Source organism: Papio anubis, chromosome 12, assembly GCF_008728515.1.
Source record: "Papio anubis isolate 15944 chromosome 12, Panubis1.0, whole genome shotgun sequence".
Taxonomy (NCBI): domain Eukaryota; kingdom Metazoa; phylum Chordata; class Mammalia; order Primates; family Cercopithecidae; genus Papio; species Papio anubis.
Window position 1 is genome coordinate 92,231,864 of NC_044987.1, and position 25,132 is coordinate 92,256,995.

Consider the following 25,132-nt stretch of genomic DNA (forward strand, 5'->3'; position numbering starts at 1 on the left):
TTCTGTGATATCTTAAGTGGAAGAGGGAAGAGTGGTACTTCAGTTGAGTTGCAAGGAATTTTGAGTTGCAGATAAATAACATCCTTGAGAAGCAGGAAATTAATATTATTGGTCATATGTGTAAAGCAGTGTCCCTATAATTTCTGTCCTTAGCCCACTTCTGATGTGACTTACTTTTGGACATTTTCATTCACTTCCATGACTTCAAAAAACACTCAATTTGTAATGATCCCCAATTTTTTATTTCCAGCTCAGATTTCTCTTCTGAGTCCGAAGTAGGAATATTCATTACCTCTCTTTCAATTATTTCTCACAGTATGTCTCTTTTTAACACCCCAAACTCAGTGCTTTCAAAATTGAAACCGTCTGTGTTTGTTCAGCCTTATGGGTGGCTCACTGTCATTCATGATTCCTCTTTCTTCCGTGCAAGTCTTCTCAATTGTGTTTTTTAAGAATTCCTAAGTATCTAACTATTGCCACTGTTTTGCCCTCATAATTTCTGCAATAGGATCTTGGCCTTCTCTCTTTAAGGTTTGCTCTGTTCTGCACAGTATTTATCAGACTAAGATAGTGATTCTTTTGAACTTTTCAGAGTGAACTTATAGGGTCCTATGTCACATGTCAGAACTACTAATCAATAATTTCTGAAAGGGAGATCTGGATGTATATAGTTTGAAAAAACTAACCAGGTGATGCTGATGAGCATACCTGGTTACAAACCATTCTTTAGGCCAGGCAAGGTTTCCCATGCCTGTAATCCCAGCACGTTAGGAAGTGGAGCTGGAAGAATTGCTTGAGCCCAGGAGTTCAAGACCAGCCTGGGCAACACAGGGAGACCTTGTCTCTATAAAAAGATGTTTAAAAAACTGGCAAGGCATGGTGTCACACGTCTTTGGTCCCAGCTACTCAGGAGGCTGATGTGGGAGAATTGCTTGAGCCTGGAAGGTCACACCTAGGATGAGTTATGATCACACCACTGCACTCCAGCACAACAGAGCAAGACCCTGTCTCAAAAAAGTATAAATTTAACTCTTACTAAAATTCTTGAGAGGCTCTTGATTCCCTTGAAGATAAAATGTGAGATCCTTATTTTGGTATATAATATTCCATTGTTTGATTCCCGTCTACCTCATATCCCTATTCTCCAATACAACCATGCTGAATTACTACAGTTCTAATGTGCCATGTTAGGAATATTTCTAGGTCTTCGTATATGTGATTTTGTCTCCTTGAAACCTTCTTTTTCTTTCCTTGGATAATTTCTCCTCTTCCTTTGTTTTGTTTTGTTTTGTTTTGAGATGAAGTCTCGCTTTATCGCCCAGGCTGGAGTGCAGTGGCTCCATCTCAGCTCACTGCAAGCTCCGCCTCCCGGGTTCACAGCATTCTCCTGCCTCAGCCTCCTGAGTAGCTGGGACTACAGGGGCCCGCCACCACGCCCAGCTAAGTTTTTGAATTTTTTTTAGTAGAGACAGGGTTTCACCATGTTAGCCAGGATGGTTTCAATCTCCTGACTTTGTGATCTGCCCACCTCAGCCTCCCAAAGCGCTGGGATTACAGGCGTGAGCCACTGCGCCCGGCCTCTCCTCTTCCTTTTAATACTCAGTTGTCATGTCCTAGAGGAAGTCTTCCCAGATTGTGTTATGTTTATTTACTTATGCTGTTTTATTTCTCTAGTCCCTAGCATAACACTTGGCAGTCAATAAATGTCATTTGTATAAATGCAGACCTCACCTTTAGATGCAATAATAATAGCATTGATTCAGTATTCATTATGTGCCAGTTGCTGGACTGTGCTAGTTGCTGCTGACCATAGATGCTTTATTGTTTATTCTCACAACAACCTGATGAAGGTAGGTGTTACTATTACCCATATTTTACTGTTGAGGAAACGGAGACTTGGTTAAATCTAACTAATTATCTGTGTGGCTAGCCTCTAAGTCACAGAATTTATATAGAACTGGATTTGAATCCTGTAGCTTTGTTTGCAGAGCTGTGCTTTTATACAGCTGTTACACAGTTGTTTCAAAGTTCCCTAGTTTATTTTTTAAAATTCATGATAAATAATTTCTTAATAAGAGCTGATTATTCTTAGGCTACATGTTTTTACTTTTAACTTATCAAACTGGATTAACTAAAACAAAATAAAGATTTAAAAATATTTGGCATTTAGGTATGAATGGGATAGGTATATGCTAGAGTTCCGTGCAGACTTAATTCAGTGGACTTAGTGTTTATTTCTGTTCAGATTTTATACCAAAGAATACTGTGTGCTAAATGAAGTAAAAATATTAATCTTAACTGAGAATATTAGAACTACAAAGAACATTAGGCTTTATAAGTAGGAAAACAAGTATTCTACAAGAGTATGTATTTTGCTCAAAGTCTTGTAGCATTTATTTGGAGAAGCAGGACTGGAATTTGGGGCTCCTAACTTCCAATCCAGAATATTTATCTTTCTCACCTGTGAAAAGCTGATATACCTAAAACTGTAACAATATTTTCAAAGCTTGAAGAGAATTCTATTTTTATTACATTCTAGGCATTAGTGACCAAATTATTATTATTATTATTATTTTTTTTTTTTTTTTTTTTGAGACGGAGTCTCGCTCTGCCGCCCAGGCTGGAGTGCAGTGGCCGGATCTCAGCTCACTGCAAGCTCCGCCTCCCGGGTTCACGCCATTCTCCTGCCTCAGCCTCCCGAGTAGCTGGGACTACAGGCGCCCGCCACTGCGCCCGGCTAGTTTTTTGTATTTATTAGTAGAGACGGGGTTTCACCGTGTTAGCCAGGATGGTCTCGATCTCCTAGCCTTGTGATCCGCCCGTCTCGGCCTCCCAAAGTGCTGGGATTACAGGCTTGAGCCACCGCGCCCGGCCTAGTGACCAAATTATTTAACACAAAAAGGACAAAGTGATATGACTCCTTAAGGCAAAATCATTTATTCAGTGTTTAAGTAACTTATTACTTGTGTGCAAGTACTGGTTTGTTTTCTCAGATTTAACGTATTTTATGAAACATTTGCTAATTGATTTTTAAACCTGGAATGTGTTTTATTTCTTAAGCATCAAGGAGTAGGTTTATATGTTATTCATATCTGGATATAAACCATAAGAGCACATATTTAAAAGCGTTTTATCTTACAGTCATATACTGTCTTCACTGCATGAGTGGACATTTTAGATGAATTTTTTTGCCTTGGCTATATCTGCTTTAGAAATTAATTTTCTTTGTTATAGTGAAGTTGACTAAAAAATGTTCACACTTAAACAGTATAGAAAGTGATAACCAGATAACTAATCTTTGCTGGTTTGTTTTCGTTATTTGTTGTTGTTTTTGTTTTTGAGATAGTCTCACTCTGTTGCCCAAGCTGAAGTGCAGCAGCCTGATCACAGCTAACTGTAGCCTTGACCTGCTGAGCTCAAGCCATCCTCCCACCCTAGCCCCCTCAGTAGCTGGGACCACAGGTGCCACTATGCCCAGCTAATTATTTTTTGTAGAGATGGAGTCTCACTATGTTGCCCAGGCTGATCTTGAATTACTGGACTCAAACAGTCCTCCAGCCTTGGCCTCCCAAAGTGCTGGGATTATAGGTGTGAGCCACTGCACCTGGCCTGTTTTGGTTTTTTGAGGAAATTATAAATTTTTTAAAAATGTGACAGTGACTGAAAGAAGATGATACTTCCCTTTGCAAAATTCTAACCTTCCTTGTCCTCAATTTCATACCTTATTCATGAGTGTGTGGGGAGGAGATGCAAGATTTGTTTTATGCTAGGCTGGGAATATAAAGATTGAGACTTCGTTCATTTGGTTCATTCTTCTCTAGGATTTAGATGAGGTAATACTTGGAGTATGTAAGGTGATGGTAAAAGTTTACTATTCTCTCCCTACCATGACTACCCAGGGCTTGGGGATTAAGAAGGGCTATGCTGGGCCACCATAGGTCCTATCTTACATAAACGTACATATATTCAAAGAAGAGTCTGTACTGGTCCAAACGTGGGAATTAGAAATCGAGACCATGTTTTGAGGCATGCTTTTTCCTTTTAGGATTACAAAAAAGAAATTCTGGCTTTTGTTTAAAAAATAAGCAATCTCAACAGACCAGTGACTATCAGATTATTATTCCTGGGATTAATACCTTCTGAAATGGATTTTAAAACCATAAAGCATACAGATTTTTAAAAAACATTATTATGTGGGATATGGAGATGGGCCAACCGTAAGAGACTGAACACATGCATGACAGCAAGGCTTATCTAGAAACCACCTTCTTATTTGGTAGTGTTGCATAGTTCATGAAAAATTAAAAATGATCACTAAGGTTGGATGAATATAATTTTTTTTTTGAGATGGAGTTTCACTCTTGTTGCCTAGGCTGGAGTGCAGTGGCATGATCTCTACCTCCCAGGTTCAAGCAGTTCTCCTGTCTCAGCCTCCCGAGTAGCTGGGATTACAGGCATGCGCCACCACACCTGGCTAATTTTGTATTTTCAGTAGAGACAGGGTTTCTCTATGTTGGTCAGGCTGGTCTCCAACTCCCGACCTCAGATGATCCACCCGCCTCGGCCTCCCACAATGCTGGGATTACAGGCATGAGCCACTGCACTCGGCCAGATGAATATAATTTTTATTGATATAATTTACATGGATAAGTGACCATTTTAAAGCATACAATGCCATAATTTTTAGAATATTCACAAGGTTGTACAGCCATCACCATTATCTAATTTCTAGAACATTTTCATTACCTAATAAAGAAACACATACCCAGTAGCAGTCTTTTCTAGTTTCCCCTCTCACCAGTCCTTAGCAAATACAGTAATCTGTCTCCATGGATTTGCTTATTTGGGACATTTCATATATAGCCATGCATCACTTGACAAAAGGGGTATGTTCAGAGAAATGTGTCGTTAGGCAGTTATATCACTGTGCAAACATCTTAGGGTATACTTACACAAACCTAGATGGTGTAGCCTACTACACACCTAGGCTATATGGTATAGTCTGTCAATCCTAGGCTACAAACCTGTACAGCATCTTACTGCACTGAATACTCTAGGCAGTTGTAATACAATGGTAAGTATTTGTGTATCTAAACACACCTAAACATAGAAAAGGTACAGTAAAAATAAGGTATTGTAAGTTGTACATATAGTCTATTGATTGAAACATTGTTATGTTGGGCATGACGCTTTTTTTTTTTTTTTTTGAGACGGAGTCTCAGAGTCTCGCTCTGTTGCCCAGGCTGGAGTACAGTGGCATGATCTCTGCTCACTGCAACCTCCGCCTCCCGGGTTCAAGCAATTCTCCTGCCTCAGCCTCCTGAGGAGCTGGCACATGCCATCATGCCTGGCTAATTTTTGTATTTTTAGTAGAGACGGGGTTTTGCCATGCTGGCCAGGTTGGTCTCAAACTCTTGACCTCAGGTGATCTACCACCTTGGCCTCCCAAAGTGCTGGGATTACAGGTGTGAGCCACCATGCCTGGCCAGGCATAACTCTAAATGGAATTATATGTGGTCTTTTGTGTTTGGCTTCTTTCATTTAGCATAGTTCTTTCTGATTCCTCCAGGTTGTAGCCTGTATCAGTATTTCATGCCTCTTCGTGGGTGAAAAATATTCCAGTGTTTGACTACATCACATTTTGTTTATTCATTTATTAGTTTTTGCACATTTGGATTGTTTCCACCTTTTGACTATTATGAATAATGTTGCTATGAACATTTATGTACAAGTTTTTGTGTGAACATGTTTCCATTCTCATGGGTATATACCTAGGAGTAGAGTTGCTGGGCCATGTGGTAATGATATTTAACTGTTTGAGGGAGGCATGAGATTTTATTAATATTTTCTTAATTCAGTTAACTACTATTGCTTTATTCACAGCTAATTTTATGTCAAATGTAATCTTTATCCCATTGCACATAAGATACCAAAAAACCCTATTTTATGGCCAGGCGTGGCGGCTCATGTCTGTAATCCCAGCACTTTGGGAGGCTGAGGCGGACGAATCACTTGAGGTCAGGAGTTCAAGACCAGCCTAGCCAACATGGTGAAACCCCATCTCCACTAAAAATACAAAAATTAACTGGATGTGGTGGCACAGGCCTATAGTCCCACCTACTTGGGAGACTGAGGCAGGAGAATCACTTGAACCCCAGAGGCGGAGGTTGCAGTGAGCTGAGATCGTGCCACTGCACTCCAGCCTGAGTGACAGTGTAAGACTCTGTCTCAAAAAAAAAAAAAAAAAAAACCCACCATTTCTCTGTATTGCTCTTTGTGACTTATGATGTAGAGCTCTCTTGATTTGTGCTTCAATAATTAACATCATTAGATGGTAGCTCAAGTAGGTTTTGGCCTTATATGAAATCCTGATATAATGCCTAAAATTAATAATATTAAGTCTCAGATAATTCAGTTTTTAATTAGCATGGACTGACCTACTGGCTTAATCTTTCATTTCTGAGTCCCTAGTCCTTAGCAGAATGCCTGCCCAGTCAGGTAGGCACTCAGTAAAAGTTTGAGAGATGATTGAGCTCTAACTTGAAGGTGATTTCTCTTCCAAAACTGTACATGGGTTGTAATTATTTATGAGTACCTACTGTGTACCACATACTATTCTGGGTGCTTGGGATGTACCAGTGAATAAAGCAAAGGCTCTGTCCTGAAGGAGTTTACCTTTCAGTGCATACTGGGCAAACTAGCACACTATATATAGTAAATATATATAGTATGTTGAGTATTAATGCATGGAGAAAAATAAAGAGGGTTAGGGCATGTGGAGAGAGAGGACAGAGTAAGGATGTTGTTTTATATGAAGTAGTCAGGGAAATCTTGAGTGAGGTGAAATTTAAGCAGAGACCTAAGGGGAAATGAGGAGTGAGTTTGAGGGATGAGGCAAGAGACCTGTGTGGCTGGAGTAAAAAATAGGAGCTAAAATCAGAAGTGTAAGGGAGCAGCAACTAGATCATGTAGTGCCTTGAGAACTTTGTAAGAAGTTGTGGCTCTTACTTGTGAGGTGGGAAGCCATTGGAAAGTTTTTCGTGATTTGATTTTACCTTTCTAAGAGAATGACTCAGGCTGAGGAGGAGGGGAAGGAGGGGCAAGAGCAGAGGCAAGGAAACCACTTAGGTGTAATAATTCCTTGCCTGTTCAAGAAGTGACTGGAGTTAGCAAAGATTTGTAAGGAACACCCTCTTCGTCCCAAAAACCCTGATATTTATAAATTAGATCAATAATTATTCTAACTCTTAGGAAGTTGTGTTTAGGTTTAGCATGGCTTACATTTTTTTAAATGTAGACTTCATTTTTGGAAACTGCTTTAGATTTACAGAAAAATCAGGAACATATTATAGAGTTCCCATACACGCCCCCCCCCGCCCCCCAGTTTTCCCTATTATTGCCATCTTATATTGGTAGGGACATTTCTTACAATTAATGAACCAATATTAATACATTATTATTAACTGACACCTATAGTTTATTCAGATTTCCATAGATTTACTTAATGTCTTTTTCTGTCTCCTCTTATCTATAACAGTTTCTCCAGCTTAGTTTGTTGTTTTTCTTGTTGCAGGTTTTTTTTTTTTTTTTTTTTTTTTGGAGACAGAGTCTTGCTCTTTCATCCAGGCTAGAGTTAAGTGGCATGATCACCTATGAACTCCTGGGCCAAAATGTGTAGCTGGGACTACAGGCAGGCACCACTATGCCTGGCAAATTTTTAAGTTTTTTAGAGACTAAGTATCGCTGTGTTGCTCATTGTGCTATTAAGTACTCCTCCGGCCTCAACTTCTTTTTACTTTGCTTTTGATAACCTTCACAGTTTTCAGAAGTACTGGGCAAGTATTTTGTAGGACACCCCTCTTTTGGAATTTGCCTAATGTTTTTTCTTTTCATGTTTAGACTGGTGTTACCGGTTTTGAGGAGGGAGACCACGGGGGCAAAGTGTCACTTTCATCACATCATGTCAGTGGTATATACTATCAATGTGATTTATCACTAATGATATAGGCCTTTATCACCTCGTCGATTCTCATCAGGTTTCTACATTGTAAAGTTACTCTTTTTTTCCACCTTTCAATACTATACTCTTTGGAAAGGCATCACTGTGTGCAGTCCACACCTGCGTAGGGAGTAATGGTCTCCCTCCTTTAGGATAGAGAATCTACATAAATTAATTGGGAATTCCTCAAGGGAAATTTGTCTCTTCCTCTCTATTTATTCAATCATTTAATTATCAGTATGGACCCATGGATATATATTTTATACTTTGGGTTACAATCCAGTACTATTTTGTTGCTCAAAATGTTCCTGCTTTGGTCATTGGGAACTCTTTCAATTAGCTTGTGTGTTCCTTTGACATAAATGTCTTTGTTTCTCTTTTTTTCTCCCTTCTTTTCTGCCCCCTTTCTTTTTAGCACTTTCTTACTTTCTGGTACTACAAGATGCTCCAAACTCATCTTCTATATTTCCTGCCCCAGTACTAGAATCAGCGATTTCTCCAAGGAGCCTCGGTTCCTTTTTCTTGGAGAATGGTGTGAGAAACCCATCTGGGTACTGGGTATGTTCTTTGCTGCTGGAGTGTCATTGCTTCTGGGCTCTGTCCGCCAGAGTAAGGAAATACACATGTAGCCTGTTTTAATATAGAGAATGATTGCTATGATCATTTTAAAAGCATATAAAATTGTAAGAGTATTTTGAAAATAACAGTTGGGCATTTGGGTTTTTGTATTAAGGGATTTCTACATTGCGCTTTGAGTAGCAAAAGAATGAAGCTGGACTCCTATCTCACACCATATAAAATAATTAATTTGAAATGGATCAGTCATCCTAAATGTAAAAGCTAAAACTAAAAAGAGAAAACATGGGCATAAATCTTCATGACCTTGGATAACAAGTTATTTCTTAGATATGCTATCAAAAGCATGAGTGACAAAGGAAAAAATAAATTGGACTTCAAAATAAAAAATTTTTGTGCTGTACCTGATACCATCAGAAAGTGAAAAGATAACCAATGAATGGAAAACAATGTTTAAAATAATAGATTTTTCAGGGACTTGTATGCAGCATATTTAAAGAACTCTTGTACTTTAATAATAAAAAGATAACCCAGTTAAAATATGAGCAAAGCATGTGAATAGACCCTTGTCCAAAGAAGATGCAAGTGGTCAATAAGCACATGCAGAGATGCTCTACATTATTAGTCATCATGAGGTAAATGCAAATCAGAACCACTCCACACCTGTTAGGATGTCTGTTATAGATAATGAGAAATATAGATAATAAATATTAGTGAGAATGTTGAGAAATTATAACTTACACTTTGCTGGTGGGAATGTAAAATGGTACAGCCACTTTGGAAAACAGTTTGGCCATTTCTCAAAATGTTAAACATGAAGTTTTCATTTGACCCAGCAAATTCATTCCTGGATATATATACCCAAGAGAAATTAAAAACATACATCTATGCAAAAACTTGTACATGAATATTCATAGCATTGTTATGATAGCCCCAAAGTAGAAACAACCCAAATGTCCATCAGCTGATGAATGGATAAACAAAATGTGGTATATTCATACAACAGAATATTCAGCCCTAAAAAGGAATGAGGTACTGATATATCCATGTTGTAACAAGGTGAACCTTGAAAACATATTTAGTGAAAGAAGCCAGTTATAAAAGGCCACATGTAGTATGATTCAGTTTTTATGAACTGTTTTGAATAGGCAAATCCATAGAGACAGAAGGTAGATCAGTGATTGCCAGAGGCTGAGAAGAGGAGGCAAATAGGACCAAGTGCTCATGGATACATGTTTATTTGGGGGGTGATTAAAATATTCTAAAATTACATTGTGGTGACAGTTGCACAAGTCTGAATATTCTAAAAACCACTGATTAGCATACTTTAAAAGGGTGACCTTTATGGTATGAAAATTGTATTCCAAGTTTGTTTTTTTACAAAAACATTTAGAACAGAATAGCAAAAGATACTTAGGGATAAATTTAACAAAGTACATGTAAGAATTATACACTAAACACTACAAAAGATTGTTGAGAGAAATTAAAGACCAGAAGCAGCTATACTGTATTTCATGGCTGAAAAGATTCAGTACTTTTAAGATGGTATAGTTTTTCCCAAATTGGTGTTTAGATTCAATGCAGTTTTTTTGTTGTCATAGAAATTGACAAGCTAACTCAAATGTATGTGGAAATACCTAGCACACAAAACAGTTTTGGAAAAAGAACAAATTTGGAAGATTTGTGTTATTGAAGACACTATAAATACAATTGTATAAAAATATAGTTATTTGTGGATTGATTTATATGAACAGACATTGGTCAGTGTAATACTATAGTCAAGAAATAGAAACCCAAATATATGGTTTATTGATTTTTGACAGAGGTGCCAAGACAATTCAATAGGTAAAGAATAATCTTTTCCATATATAGTGTTGGAACCATTGCACATTGAAATTTTTAAAATGAGTATCAACACTTTACACCACATATAAAAAATTAACTCCGAATGGATTATAGCCCTGAATGGAAAAGTTGATAGTATAAAACTTCCAGAAGAAAACACAACAGAAAATCTTTGAGGTCTTAAACTTAGACAAAGATTTCTTAGGTACAGCACCAAAAGTACAATAGGTAAATTAAAAACTGATCAAAATTAAGAGCTTTTGCCCTTCTAAAGATACTGTTACAAGAATGAAAGCCACTGGGTGGGAGAAAATATTTGCAAAACATAACTGGCCAAGAATTTGCTCCAGAATATATAAGCAACTCTCAAAACGCAATAATAGAAAACAACCCAATAAAAATGGGCAGAATATTTCAGTAGTACTTTTACTAAAGATTTCTACGTGGCAGATGGTGAGATATTTATTGCACATCAATTAGAATGGGCTTTTTTTTTTTTTTTTTTTTTTTCAGCCAGAGTCTCACTCTGTCGCCCAGGCTGGAGTGCAGTGGTATGATTTCGGCTCATTGCAACCTCTGGCTTCCCAGGTTCAATCGGTTTTCATGCCTCAGCCTCCTGAGTAGCTGGAATTACAGATCTATGCCACCATGCCTAGCTAATTTTTGGATTTTTAGTAGAGATGGGGTTTTGCAATGTTGGCCAGGCTGGTCTTGAACTCCTGACTTCAAGCAATCCACCCAACCTCAGCCTCCCAAAGTGCTGGGATTGTGAGCCACCACACCCAGCCTAATTTTTTTTTTTTTTTTTTAAGTAACAACTTACAAACTAACAATACCTAGGGCTCACATGGATGTAGTTACTAGACATACATTAGTGGTGGGAATGTAATATGTTATAGCCACTCTGGAAAACATACAGTTTATCTGAGTTAAACATACATTACTGTATAACTCAGTCATCTCCCTACTCAAGTGAAATTAAAACTTACGTTCACACAAAAACTTATGCACATGGGTATAGCAGCTATATTCATGATTGCCCCAGATGTCTCTCAACTGGTGAGAAGGTTTTAGAAAACAAACCAACCGGCCAGGCGTGGTGGCTCACGCCTGTAATCCCACACTTTGGGAGGCTGAGGTGGGCAGATCATGAGGTCAGGAGATCAAGACCATCCTGGCTAACATGGTGAAACCCCGTCTCTACTAAAAATACAAAAAATTAGCCGGGCGTGGTGGCAGGCGCCTGTAGTCCCAGCTACTCGGGAGGCTGAGGCAGGAGAATGGCAGGAACCTGGGAGGCGGAGCTTGCAGTGAGCCAAGATTGCATCACTGCACTCCAGCCTGGGTGACAGAGCGAGACTCCGTCTCAAAGAAAAAACAAAAACAAACAAACAAACAAAACCAACCTTTGGTGCATCCATGCAATGGAATACTGCTCAGCAATAAAAAGGAATGAATCACTGATAGAAATAACACATAGATGAATCTCAGAGGTGTTACACTAAGTGAAAAGTGAGACACAAAGACTACATATTAAATGATTCCATTTATGTGACATTTTGGAAAAGGCAAAATCACAGAAGCAGAAAACAGATCTGGGGACTTGGTGGTAGGATGGGCTTACTGCAGAGAGACGGGGAATCTTTGTGGTGATGGAGGTGTTCTCTCCCTTGGTTTTTGTGGTTTGTTTATGCAGGTATCAGAACACACACTAGAGGGCCAGGCGCAGTGGCTCACTCCTATAATCCCAGCGCTTTGGGAGGCTGAGGTGGGCAGATCACCTGAGGTCGGGAGTTCAAGACCACCCTGGCCAACATGGCAAAACCCTGTCTCTACTAAAAATACAAAAAAATTAGCCTGGCGCAGTGGTGCGTGCCTGTAATCCCAGCTCCTCAGGAGGCTGGGGTAGGAGAATTGCTTAAACCTAGGAGGTGGAGGTTGTGGTGAGCCGAGATCACACCACTACGCTCCAGCCTGGGCGACAGAGTGAGACTCTTGTCTCAATAAAAAAAGACCAGGCACGGTGGCTCACGCCTGTAGTCCCAGCACTTTGGGAGGCCGAGGCGGGCGGATTACAAGATCAGGAGATCAAGACCATCCTGGCCAACATGGTGAAACCCCGTCTCTACTAAAATACAAAAAATTAGCCGGGTGTGATGTGGGTGCCTGTAGTCCCAGCTACTTGGGAGGCTGAGGCAGGGGAATCGCTTGAACCCGGGAAGTGGAGGTTGCAGTGAACTGAGATCGCACCACTGCACTCCAGTCTGGTGACAGAGCAAGATTTCATCTCAAGAAAAAAAAAAGCCCCAGAAAAGGTGAATTCTACCCATGCAAATTATACCTAATTTTTAAAAAGTGAAAATATGAAAAATTTGAACCTTGAACTTTACCTCACACCATACACACAAAAAAATCTCAAAATGAGTCACAGACCTAAACATAAAAGCAAAAACATTAAAACTTATAAAACATAAGAGAGTATATTATATGACTTTGGGTTGGTGAAGATTTCTTAGGACACCAAAAGCACAAACTATAAAACAAAACATCTTGATAATTCACATTGAGCAAAAATTAAAACCTCATTATTTAAAGACACTGGAGGCCAGATGTGCTGGCTCACGCCTGTAATCCCAGCACTTTGGGAGTCCAAGGTGGGTAGATTGCTTGCTTTAGTCCAGGAGTTCCAGAACAGCCTGGGCAACATGGACAAGCCTTGTCTCTACAAAAAGTTAGCCGGTGGTGGTGGCGCATGCCTATAGTCCCAGCTACTCAGGAGACTGAGGAGAGAATCACCTGAGCCTAGGAAGTTGAGGCTGCAGTGAGCCATGATCATGCCACTGCACTCCAGGTTGGGCGACTGGAGTGAGACCCTGTCTCAAAAAAAGAGAAGGAAAAAAAAAAAGGAATAAAGAAATAAAGACACTGGAAAATGAAAGAGAATGAAAAGGCAAGCCAATAGACTGGGAGAAAATACTCCCAATACATATATTTGACAATGAATTTTGATCCAGGATATGTAAAGAACTCTTAAAACCCAATAAGAAGGGAAACAACCCAGGTTTGGTTTTTATTTTAAATTCAGGAGGTACATGTGCAGGTTTGTTACAGCATGATGCTGAAGTTTGTAATACAAATGATCCTGTTACTTGGGTACTCAGCATAGTAGCTGACAGTTTGATTTCCAGTCCTTACCCCACTTCTTCCCTCCTCTAGTAGCCCCCAGTTTCTATTATCGCCATCTTTATGTCCGAGTACCCAATATTTAGCTCCCACTTATTAGTGAGAACATGTGGTATTTGGTTTTCTGTGCCTGCATTAATTTGATTAGGATTATAGCCTCCAGCAGCATCCATATTGCTTCAAAGGACATGATTTTGTTCTTTTTAATGGTTGTGTGGTATTCTAAGATGTTTGTGTACCACATTTTCTTTATCCAGTCAACTGCTGATGGCATCTGGGTTGACTCCATGTCTTTGCTATTGTGAAAATGCTGCAATGAACATGCGAGTAAATGTCTGTTTGGTAGAATGACTTGTTTCCTTTTGGATGTATACCCAGTAATGAAATTGATGACAACTTAGATCTTTTAAAAGGGCTGAAGATTTGAATAAACTTCACAAGAGAAGCTAAAAGAATAGCCTTACAAACATACAGAAAGATGCACCTCCTCGTATATTATCATAGAAATGCAAATTAAGCCACAATGGTACTCCACTGAACCCACCTAGAATGGCTAAAATTAAGAAGACTGAAAAGATCAAGTATTGACGGATGTAAAACTACTGGAATGTTGATACTTCACTTTTTTTTTTTTTTCTTGGAGACAGAGTCTTGTTCTGTCACCCAGGCTGGAGTACAATGGTGCAATCTCAGCTCACTGCAACCTCTGCCTCCTGGGTTCAAGCGATTCTCATGCCTCAACCTCCAGAGTAGCTGGAATTAGAGACCTATGCTAGCATACCCAGCTAATTTTTGTATTTTTAGTAAAGATGGGGTTCTGCCATGTTGGCCAGGCTAGTCTCGAACTGCTGACCTCAAGTGATCCACCTGCCTCACTCTCCCAAAGTGCTGGGATTACAGGCATGTGCCACCACACCAGGCTGTGTTGCAGACGTTAGTAAGGACACATTACCTTAACCACTTCAAGCTCAGAATCATCAGTAATGAGACAAACTGACATCGTGTGCCTTCTCATGTGATGCAATAAGAAGTACACAACAGGCCAGGTGTGGTGGCTCATACCTGTAGTCCCAGCTACTTGGGAGGCTGAGGCAGGAGGATTGCTTGAGCCCAGGAGTTGGAGGCTACAATGAGCTATGATCCTACTGCTGCACTCTAGCCTGGGCGACAGAGACCCTGTCTCTTAAGACAAATCCAGAATTTGGGACATCTTATAATTTAGTTGCCCTGGATTCTTCAAAAATTCAAGGGATTAGGGATTAGGGGGTGGGTGAAGGCACTGATACTAAGAGAAATAACCAAATGAAATCACTGAATTTTGATTGAATCCTAGTTAAAAAGAGCTTAAAACTTCTAGATGTTTGGCAACAATGGGGGAAACTGGAATATGACCTATATATTATATGATTATTGAATTAATGCTAAATGTGTTTAATAGTGATATCTGGTTATATAAGAATGTCCTTGTTCCTATGAGATGTACCTGATGATATCTCCCAAGTTATTTTCAAGTTGTTTAGCAAATAAAAAGAAAAGTGTGTGTGTGTGTATACAGAAAAATAAATGATGTTACAAAATCTTAATAGTTGTTGAATCTTAAGGGACAGGTATATGGGTGTTCATTGAAGTTTCGATTTTTTCTATGGGTTTAAAATACTCAAAATAAAAACATAATCTTTCCTTTCCAAGGGGAGGGGGTAAAAAATCTTGTTTTAGACTACTCTGATAATGTTTGAGCTTGAAGTTTTCTCAGTGAGTTATTGGGAAATAGTATTAATTCTTTTTTTGAATTATCTGTTATTCCATAGAATACTATAATTGGGTTATGGAGGTTATTTCATCTGGTCCTTTTTTTATACAGATGAAATTAGTCCAACAATAATTGAGTCACTTATTTAAATTACACTGTAAGCCAGAAGTAGAGCCTGTACAATGAATTCAGCTCTCTGTTGTCCAGGATATTGCTTTTTCTGCTGTACCACATTACCTCTCCCAGTAAAAAGACTCTTGTTTGAGGTAGAGTTGAATTAAAGAAAATACTGTGTATTATTTTTCTCCTAATGCATCTTAAATATATTTTCTCCATTGTGATAGTATCGTCAGACTGTGTTTGATCCACTAATCTATAGGTCAAGAAGTTGGTCAAAGGTTTCTACTACTTTTCTAGTTGCTCTTCTAGAAGTTCTTCTTTATCAAATGGTTTGGACTGTATATTTTGTTCACTGATTTTTAATGTCCTCTAGTTTAAGCTATGAAGAAGGACATCCCTTACACTCTGAAACAGATCTCCTTCAGAGACAGAGTTTTGCAGCCTCTCATCAGCTTCCTGGATATGCTCCCACACCTCAACCTACTGGTAACAATTCTCTTGTGAAATATACTATGAGTCTGGGTACATTTAGTGAATAAGAAGGAAAACCAATTTTCATGTGTTGGGTTCTGAATGTGTAGGACATACTCATGCCATGGGAAATGAAATGAGAGTATAAGCTTGTTTTTTGTTTTTGTTTTTGACACTGCTCTGTTGGCCGGGCTGGAGTGCAATGGCGTGATCTTGGCTCACTGCAACCTCCACCTCCGGGGTTCAAGTGATTCTCCTGCTTCAGCCTCCCGAGTAGCTGGGACTACAGGCGCCTGCCACCATGCCTGGCTAATTTTTGTACTTTTTAGTAGAGATGGAGTTTCACCATATTGGCCAGGCTGGTCTCAAACTCCTGACCTTGTGATCCTTCCACCTCGGCCTCCAGAAGTGCTGGGATTACAGGTGTGAGCTGCCGCACCCGGCCAAAGCTTTGGTTTTTACCAACAGGGAATATTTATATAATTAATAAATTAAAAGATCTTTTTTCATGTATCTTTGGAGATTTTAAATTATAAATATGCTTGGTCAAATTGATATGTTTACTATCAAAATAAAACTATTTGGGGTTGTAGAATGTTTTAGCCTCAATTTTCAGAAATTTTAAAATAGAGTCAGGAATATAATTTTATACAAGTACATATTTTTTTTTTACTTTGGGATATATTTTATCTTCAAATGTAGGTCTTTCTGGAATATTTGATACTAGTGTGAACAGTGCCAGCAGTAACACTAAAGAGTCTTCAGTGATGAATTTTCTGTCTACTGCTGAATCCCGAACTGCTCAGGCTGCTGCTTCAGGAACTACTCTCTTACCACAGTTCAGGGCTCCATCCTGGCAGACAGGTGATTCTCTGTTTTTAGAATTTTTAAGTCCTATAAAAATGCTGCTGAAAAATATACATTTGATGGCCTTGTCATTGTAGCTGGGAGTTTTGTTACAATATTGATTTTCCACTGAACTCTAAGACCTGGAATTTTTCAAAATTTTCAGGTGAATAAAATTCAAGAATTTATTACTGGCAGAAATTTAGTTTTAGCATTCGACAAAAACTAGTAAGTTCACATTGAGGGGTAGATAATGATTAAAGAAGGTCTGATACAAGGTTTATATCTAGCAATTACTTGTCTACTTGAAACAAGCAAATATTAAAATTTATTTTAGTGACTTCAAAATGGATAGGTGGTATAGTAAAAAAATTCTTGGGATTCATTTCACTGTTAGTGTTATATAAAGTTATCCTTAATTGGATAGATTAAATCTTTATTAAGAGCCATTACAAGTTGATATTATGATGTGCCCATTTTCCAGCAATAATTACAAGGTCTATAATGTGCTTTTCTATTTCATTTTTCTTATTTTACTTTTCAACCGTTTCTCATCAAAAGTTATATCTATATATGTCTGTTTTTTGTGGTATGACAGGAATTTTTTTTTGGAGTTTTTTTTGAGTTTCGTTGTCTTAAAGAAGAAATGTCATAGTGTATTTGAGAATATGTTTTTAAGGGATAGCTATAGGAAATAGTATTTTAACATTCTCATGTAAATTCCACTAATAGAAGTTTCTCAGTATACCTTAGTGACATTTTTTTCCTGCTTCTAAGGAGATAATTAATGATTTGGTGAAATAAAATATTTTAAAACACAGCTTTATTTTTACTGCCTGAAATAATTTTATATTTCATGTATTTTCCTATTAGTATATTAGTTAGATTTTCCTATCTGTATATTAGTGCTGAAACTTGAGAGTTGAAGAAATTTTAAAACAAAAGAAAATCTGTTAATATTTCTGTAAAGTGTTTTTACTCTTGTGTAGTTTGTTTTTAAAGTTTTTTTGGCTTTTTAGGTTTCAATTTTGTTTTGTTTTGTTTTTTTGAGACACAGTCTCACTCTGTCGTCCAGGCTGGGGTACAGTGGCACAATCTTGGCTCACTGCAACCTCTGCGTCCTGGGTTCAAGTGATTCTTGTGTCTCAGCCGCCCGAGTAGCTGGGATTACAGGCATGCACCACCATGCCCAGCTAATTTTTATGTTTTTAGTAGAGATGGGGTTTCACCACATTGGCCAGGCTGGTCTCAAACTCCTGACCTCACGTGATCTGCCTGCCTCGGCCTCCCAAAAGCGCCCGGCCTACGATTCAATTTTTAACAATTCATTTTTACAATTATTTGTTAAATTGCATTGAACAATTCATTTGTATCTGATCCTATAATTGAATTGCATTCAGAAGGGCTTGGACTCTCAGGTTAGTAGGTAGAAGTTTTTTTATTTTTATTTTTTCAGAGCACGACTGATATTACTATCATATGGACATTTAAAAGAAATTTAATGGATTTTTGAGCACATTAAACTGGACCTAAACTAATGTACTCTAAATGGGAAATAAAAATGAAATTGAGACAAAAACATACACAACATATAAATATACCATTAGTTGGAAGAAGGTATTAGTGTGTTAGGATAAGGAACATCTTCTTTTGACATGTTTGAGATTATAATATGAGCATTAGATGCATTTCAGAATAGCTTCTGTGGGCATACTGTGGTGAATTTGCTAGCCTCTGTGACTCCCTTCTACATTAATCTAATAAATCATGCAAGTAAGTCAAGTAAGAAAGATCTTTTATCACTCTACTGGATAGAAGGATTTCAAGAAATAGAAGCTCCTTACCACCACTTTAAGCCCCAAATATTCTCTGTCCTTTCTAACTAGCCTCTTCCTCATTCTAGGCATAACTGTGATAGTGTCAGTCACCATGTAATTACAATTGGTTCTTTAAATATGATTTGATATATGTGACATAAAACACTTACCTCATAATAACCATTAAAACTGAATCCATTATTTGTAACTTTACATTTACTTAAATGTCAGTTCTTTATTGCTGTTTACTTACTATGTTTTAACGCCCCCCCCCCCCACCCCAGCACACACAAAAGAACAATAGGAGTTCTCTGGTAAAGAGCAGTAGAGTCAGTTGGTTGGAGTTTCATGAATATCACTTGACCCTCAGCAAGTTACATCACCAGTCAACCCCCGTTTCCTAATTGCTAGAACAAAGGAGTTGAACTATATTATCTCAAAAGACTATTCTAGTTCCTGTCAGTTTCAGTGTATTATTTTAAACATTTCTAAGTGTTATTTATTCTTTCAGGTGCCACTAGATATTTTCTATCTTTGTAGTAGTAATTCTTTTTGGATATTTAATGGAAAGTAGGAAGATATTTTTCAAAGAGCCAGAGAATTGTTTTCCCCATTTTTCCAAAAATGAAAAAAAAAATTTAATGGAAGTTCACATAAAACATTTAAATAGTAAAAAGGCATATAAAGTGGAAAGTGATAGTTCCTAACTTTTCAAAAAGGAATTAACAGTTTGTTATTTATTTTTATTGGATATCCTTCTATGTCAAAACATATACATCCACCTTCATCAATGTTTATGGCAATAGTATTATTATTATGATATGCTATAATTATTTGATCCCTTGTTTATGAACTTTTTGTTGTTTCTACTTACTGTAAACAGTAACTATAATGAACATCTGGTACAAATATTTTTTGTATGCACTTATTTCTATAGAATAAATTTCTATAGAACTTTCAGATCACAAGGGTGTACCCATTTTTACTTTTGCTATATGTGGCTAAAATGCTGTCCTGAAATGTTAACAGTCTCTTTCTGACAGTACTTTATTAATTTCTGATCAACTTTTCATGATAAACATGCATCTGTTGTGATTGGGAAGTTGTTCATAGGAAGTCAAAGCTTGAAATGCAAGAGATTTTTAAAGTGAATATATTGTGGTAAAAGAAACTGCAGTTCACTGACTGGTTTTTTATATTTATTTATCATGTTAGATGTAGGCAAGTTAGTGTTTTTTTTTCCATTTTAATGTTATGTACATTTTAGTTTGTCCAGTGGTATTTTGCATTGGGACTTTGGGATAAATTAATCACTAGAGATAAGTACATTTTTACTGATTTCTTCATTTTCCTATGACCTTATCAAACTGCATATAAATTCTCTTATATAACAATTACAGATATGAATTGCTGATATCATTGTAACTTCATTTTTGCTCTATGAAAGCTAGCTAACCCAGGCGTGGTGGCTTGCACCTATAATCCCATCACTTTGGGAGACCAAGATAGGAGGATCACTTGTGCCCAGGAGTTCAAGATAGCCTGAGCAACATTGCAAGACTCCATATCTCTACAAAATTTAAAAATTAGCCAGGTTTGGGGGCATGACCTGTAGTCTCAGCTACTTGGGACACTGCGGCTGCAGTGAGCTATGATCACAACACTGCGCTCTAGCCTGGGCAACAGAGTAAGACCTTGTCTCTTTTTTTTCTTTTTTTTTTTGAGACGGAGTCTCGCTCTGTCGCCCAGGCTGGAGTGCAGTGGCCAGATCTCAGCTCACTGCAAGCTCCACCTCCCGGGTTTACGCCATTCTCTTGCCTCAGCCTCCCGAGTAGCTGGGACTACAGGCGCCCACCACCTCGCCTGGCTAGTTTTTGTATATTTTAGTAGAGATGGGGTTTCACCGTGAAGACCTTGTCTCTTAAGAAAAAAAAAAAGAGGATGGGAGTGGGAAGCTAGCTATTTTGAAATGTAATTTCAAAATTTACATGTAGAACTTACTGGTCAAGTTTTTCAGTCTTAAGACATTTTAATGGGTTATGTAAGTCACTACTATGAAAACATATTAAAGTAATTGTTATCATAATTACATAAAAATCTTTGTGCCTTTTCTTTATAGGCATGCATTCTTCAGCAGCAACTGAGCTGTTTGCTACTGGACCTTTGCCAAGCACTGGAACACTTCCACCATCTCTCTCTGCTTATCAACATCCCACCACCTTCAGCAATAGAAACTTTGCTACCACTTCACCTTTGGTGCTTCAGGATTCAACTTTTAACACTACATCAAATGGAATTTTAAGTCATCATGACCCTTTGCTACAAATCAAGACTTCCCAGGGAACTGTTCCAACTGCTTTGGCATTTGAGCGCCTGGGCAGTTCTGTATTAAGTAACAGCATACCACCTCAGTCTTCAACATACCGCTCAGCTCAAGAGTCTGCACCCCATCTTTTACAACCTCAATTTAGTTTGTTGCCTTCAGCACTTGGGGGAGCCCAGCAGACTCCTCAAGCCTACAGTTCAACTCTCTTTACTAGTTCTACTGCTTCCATTGAAAGAGCTCTTCTTCGAGAATGTAGTGTTATCAAACACCATCAGCGGCCTTCAGGTACCCAGTCAATTCAGGCACAACTGACTGGTTCACAGCACTCCTTACATAGTTATCTATCAAATTCAAGTGTAGTTAATTTTCAGGAAACAACCAGGCAGTCTTTATCCTGTAGCCCAATTGGAGATTCCACTCAGGTGAGCAATGGAGGATTACAACAGAAGACCTCCCAGGTCTCAGTGGAACTTGCTCAGTCTTACTCATCTGCAATTCCATCATCAGGGTATCCTCCTTCTACTACAAAAGTAAAAAGCTGTTCTACAGAACAACCACTAACATCAACCAAGACCCCTAAACCTCAAAGTATAATTCCTCCTGTGCAAACACTAAGCTATTCCAAACCTTTACATAACCAGAGTTCTGTAATATCGGGCCAAGCACAAATTTATTCTACTGCGCAGCTACCAAGCCTTTTATCAGTCAGTCAGTCCCAAAATTATGGTTTAGTACAGCCACATAATGTGCCATCTATTGTTCATTCACAGGTTTATAGGTCCAGCAAGGTTGAAAAATTGCCACCCTTGTATAAAACATTGACTTTTTCTGGGTCATCTCAGACTATAACTCCTGAAAATCAGACGCTTAGTTATTCATCTAATCAGCAAGAGGTATTGTCTTCAGTTACAAATGAGAATTACCCTGCTCAAACAAGAGATCTGTCTTCAGTCAGTCAGTCTCAAAGTTACTCATCTGGTCATTCTCAGGGTTTATCACCAGTTAGCCAGACACAGGTTAGCTATTCATCTCAATCACAAGTTTTGTCAGTTGTTAGTCCTTCAGAAAGCTATGCTTCAGGGGAGTCCCTAACATTAACAGCCCCTTCTCTTTCTTATTCTTCTGCCTCTCGGGCTCAGAATTTGCCAGACTCTAGCCCGACCCAGAATTATATTTCTATGCATTCTTCTCAAAATGTTCAGACTCAAGAGTCATCATCTCCCCAGTCCCAGAAGTTTTTGCCTGGTGTCCAGTCATCATCTTTTGCATCCTCTACTCATTGTCAGACATTACAAAATAACATAACTTCCCCTGACCCAAAGTCTTATGCTGAAAGAAAGCTTGACTCAGATGTGTATACATCTTCAAAGCAAGAAGATGGTTTTCCAATGCAAGAGTTACAGGTATTGCAGCCACAAGCATCTCTTGAGTCGTCAACCCAAAGGCTATCTGATGGGGAAATTAATGCTCAAGAATCAACTTATAAGGTGTCAAAGGCAGATGACAGATATTCTCAGAGTGTAATCAGAAGTAATTCCCGTCTTGAAGATCAAGTTATTGGGGTTGCTCTACAAGCGTCAAAGAAAGAAGAAAGCGTTGTTAGTTCAGTGACACAGCTTAACCAACAAATTGGCCAAGTCAGTAATGCAGCTACCCTTGATCTTAAGAATGCAACTAATTTAATACAGACTCCACAAATAAGGTTGAATACTAAAGACTTAAAGCAGCAGCATCCTCTTGTACTTAAGGTGCATGAATCCAAGGTCCAGGAACAGCACAATCAAATAATTAATGCTTCATCTCAGATTCAAATTCCAAATCATGCTTTAGGGCATGGCCATCAGGCATCTCTTCCTAATACACAGGTCCTTTTAGATTCTGCCTGTGATTTACAGATTCTTCAGCAGTCAATACTGCAGGCAGGTTTAGGTCAAGTAAAGGCATCTTTACAAGCACAGCGTGTTCAAAGCCCTCAACAAATAGTACATCCTTTCCTTCAGATGGAAGGTCATGTTATTCAAAGCAATGGCGATCATTCTCAGCAGCAACTCCATCCTCAAAATTCTGAAGTTATGAAAATGGACCTCTCTGAGTCTTCAAAACCGTTACAACAACATCTAACAACAAAGGGCCATTTTAGTGAAACAAATCAACATGACTCAAAGAATCAGTTTGTTTCTCTTGGATCGATGTGTTTCCCAGAGGCAGTGCTTCTTAGTGATGAAAGAAATATTTTATCAAATGTAGATGATATCTTAGCAGCTACAGCAGCAGCTTGTGGAGTTACACCTTCTGAATTTTCCAAGTCAACTTCAAATGAAACCATGCAGGCTGTTGAAGATGGTGATTCTAAATCTCATTTTCAGCAGTCGTTAGATGTCAGGCATGTGACTTCAGATTTTAACTCTATGACAGCTACAGTAGGAAAGCCACAGAATATAAATGATACTTCCTTAAATGGAAATCAGGTTACTGTGAACCTTTCACCAGTACCTGCCCTTCAGACAAAAATGACTCTTGATCAACAGCACATTGAAACACCTGGTCAAAATATACCAACTAAAGTAACTTCAGCAGTGGTTGGACCAAGTCATGAAGTCCAGGAGCAAAGTTCTGGCCCATTCAAGAAACAGTCTGCTACCAATCTTGAATCTGAAGAAGACAGTGAAATTCCTGTTGATAGTACATTAAATAATAACAGAAACCAAGAGTTTGTTTCTAGTAGTAGAAGTATAAGTGGAGAGAGTGCTACATCAGAGAGTGAATTTACCTTAGGGGGTGAGGACAGTGGTGTGTCAATGAACCCAGCTAGGAGTGCACTTGCACTGTTGGCCATGGCCCAATCTGGGGATGCAGTCAGTGTCAAGATTGAAGAAGAAAACCAAGATTTAATGCATTTTAACCTTCAAAAGAAAAGAACTAAAGGAAAAGGGCAAGTTAAAGAGGAAGACAATAGTAATCAGAAACAGCTGAAAAGACCTGCCCAAGGCAAACGCCAGAATCCAAGGGGAACGGATATATACTTACCATATACTCCTCCTTCCTCAGAAAGCTGCCATGATGGTTATCAGCATCAAGAAAAAATGAGACAGAAGATCAAAGAGGTGGAGGAGAAACAACCAGAAGTCAAAACAGGATTTATTGCGTCTTTCTTAGATTTCCTGAAATCTGGGCCCAAGCAGCAGTTTTCCACTCTTGCTGTACGAATGCCTAACAGGACTAGACGGCCAGGGACCCAGATGGTTCGTACATTTTGTCCCCCACCACTTCCCAAGCCTTCATCTACAACACCCACACCTTCAGTGTCTGAAACTGGCGGTAACAGTCCATCAGATAAAGTTGATAATGAACTTAAAAACTTGGAACATTTATCTTCATTTTCTTCTGATGAAGATGATCCTGGATGTAGTCAAGATGCTTATAAAAGCATCTCTACTCCCTTAACTACTTTGGATGCTACTTCTGATAAAAAGAAGAAAACAGGTAAAGTTTTAAAATTTAGATTCATAATTATTACTTTCTTCTTTTTCGGGCTATAGCTCACATTTTAAGCTTTTTTCACTTAAAGCAGGTCTGCAAGTATATTTTCAGGACAAAATGTATAGGTAGGTATCTTAAGGACTTTTTAAAAAAAATTTTCTTGCCTATAGGAAAGGTCTGGGTTTTAGGTTAAGTAGTTCTGATTTTTCTTGGCTTTTTGCCAAAGGCAGCATAATCTGTACAGTGTGCCATCCAGATTTCTCTAATCTGAGACATTGTGAGGTAAGTATTGCTGTAGTATAAACCTGATACATTTTCTTAGTTTGCCAATTTTATCTGAGGATTAACATTTTAGTATTAAATATGGTTATGTTTAAATATGTTGCAGTAGTCCAAGTGACAAATGATAGCTTTTTTCAGATGAGACAACAGGGATGTTACAGAGTTAAAGTCGGAACCATTAAATATGGTTATATGCAGCATGCGTATAATAATTAAGATAAAATTTAAAAATTTTGTGCTGGCTCCAGATTATATACCCAAATCTTTGGGTATGTGTTTCACTTGACTCTGTGGCTAAGGGAGCTTTAGAGGAAATATTTTAAGAAGCATTGACTTTATATAAACAATTGGCAGTAAGTATGGAATTTTCTATTGTAAGAAACATGCCAAGGAAAAATTTATTTGTAACAATAATACAACTGCCACCTCTGTGCCAG

The 25,132-nt window shown here is 38.3% G+C and overlaps 1 protein-coding gene and 1 long non-coding RNA gene across 4 annotated transcripts in view; one reads left to right on the forward strand and one right to left on the reverse strand.

Annotated features, from left to right (window-relative positions):
• QSER1 (glutamine and serine rich 1) overlaps nucleotides 1–25,132 on the forward strand; it is an 86,387-nt gene that overhangs the window by 21,722 nt on the left and 39,533 nt on the right. For 2 of the 3 annotated variants that reach the window (XM_031653396.1, XM_031653397.1), the window contains exons 1-3: nucleotides 14,429–15,959; nucleotides 16,647–16,808; nucleotides 20,727–24,416. In XM_031653396.1, the coding sequence (XP_031509256.1) occupies nucleotides 15,836–15,959; nucleotides 16,647–16,808; nucleotides 20,727–24,416 (3,976 nt within the window). In that variant the 5' untranslated portion in view covers nucleotides 14,429–15,835. Of the gene's footprint in view, nucleotides 1–14,428; nucleotides 15,960–16,646; nucleotides 16,809–20,726; nucleotides 24,417–25,132 lie in introns of those variants that run through there. The other variant, XM_021925931.2, reaches the window with a different exon arrangement.
• The window catches only part of LOC108581927, a 117,527-nt gene that overhangs the window by 5,565 nt on the left and 86,830 nt on the right, over nucleotides 1–25,132 (reverse strand). The window lies entirely within an intron of this gene.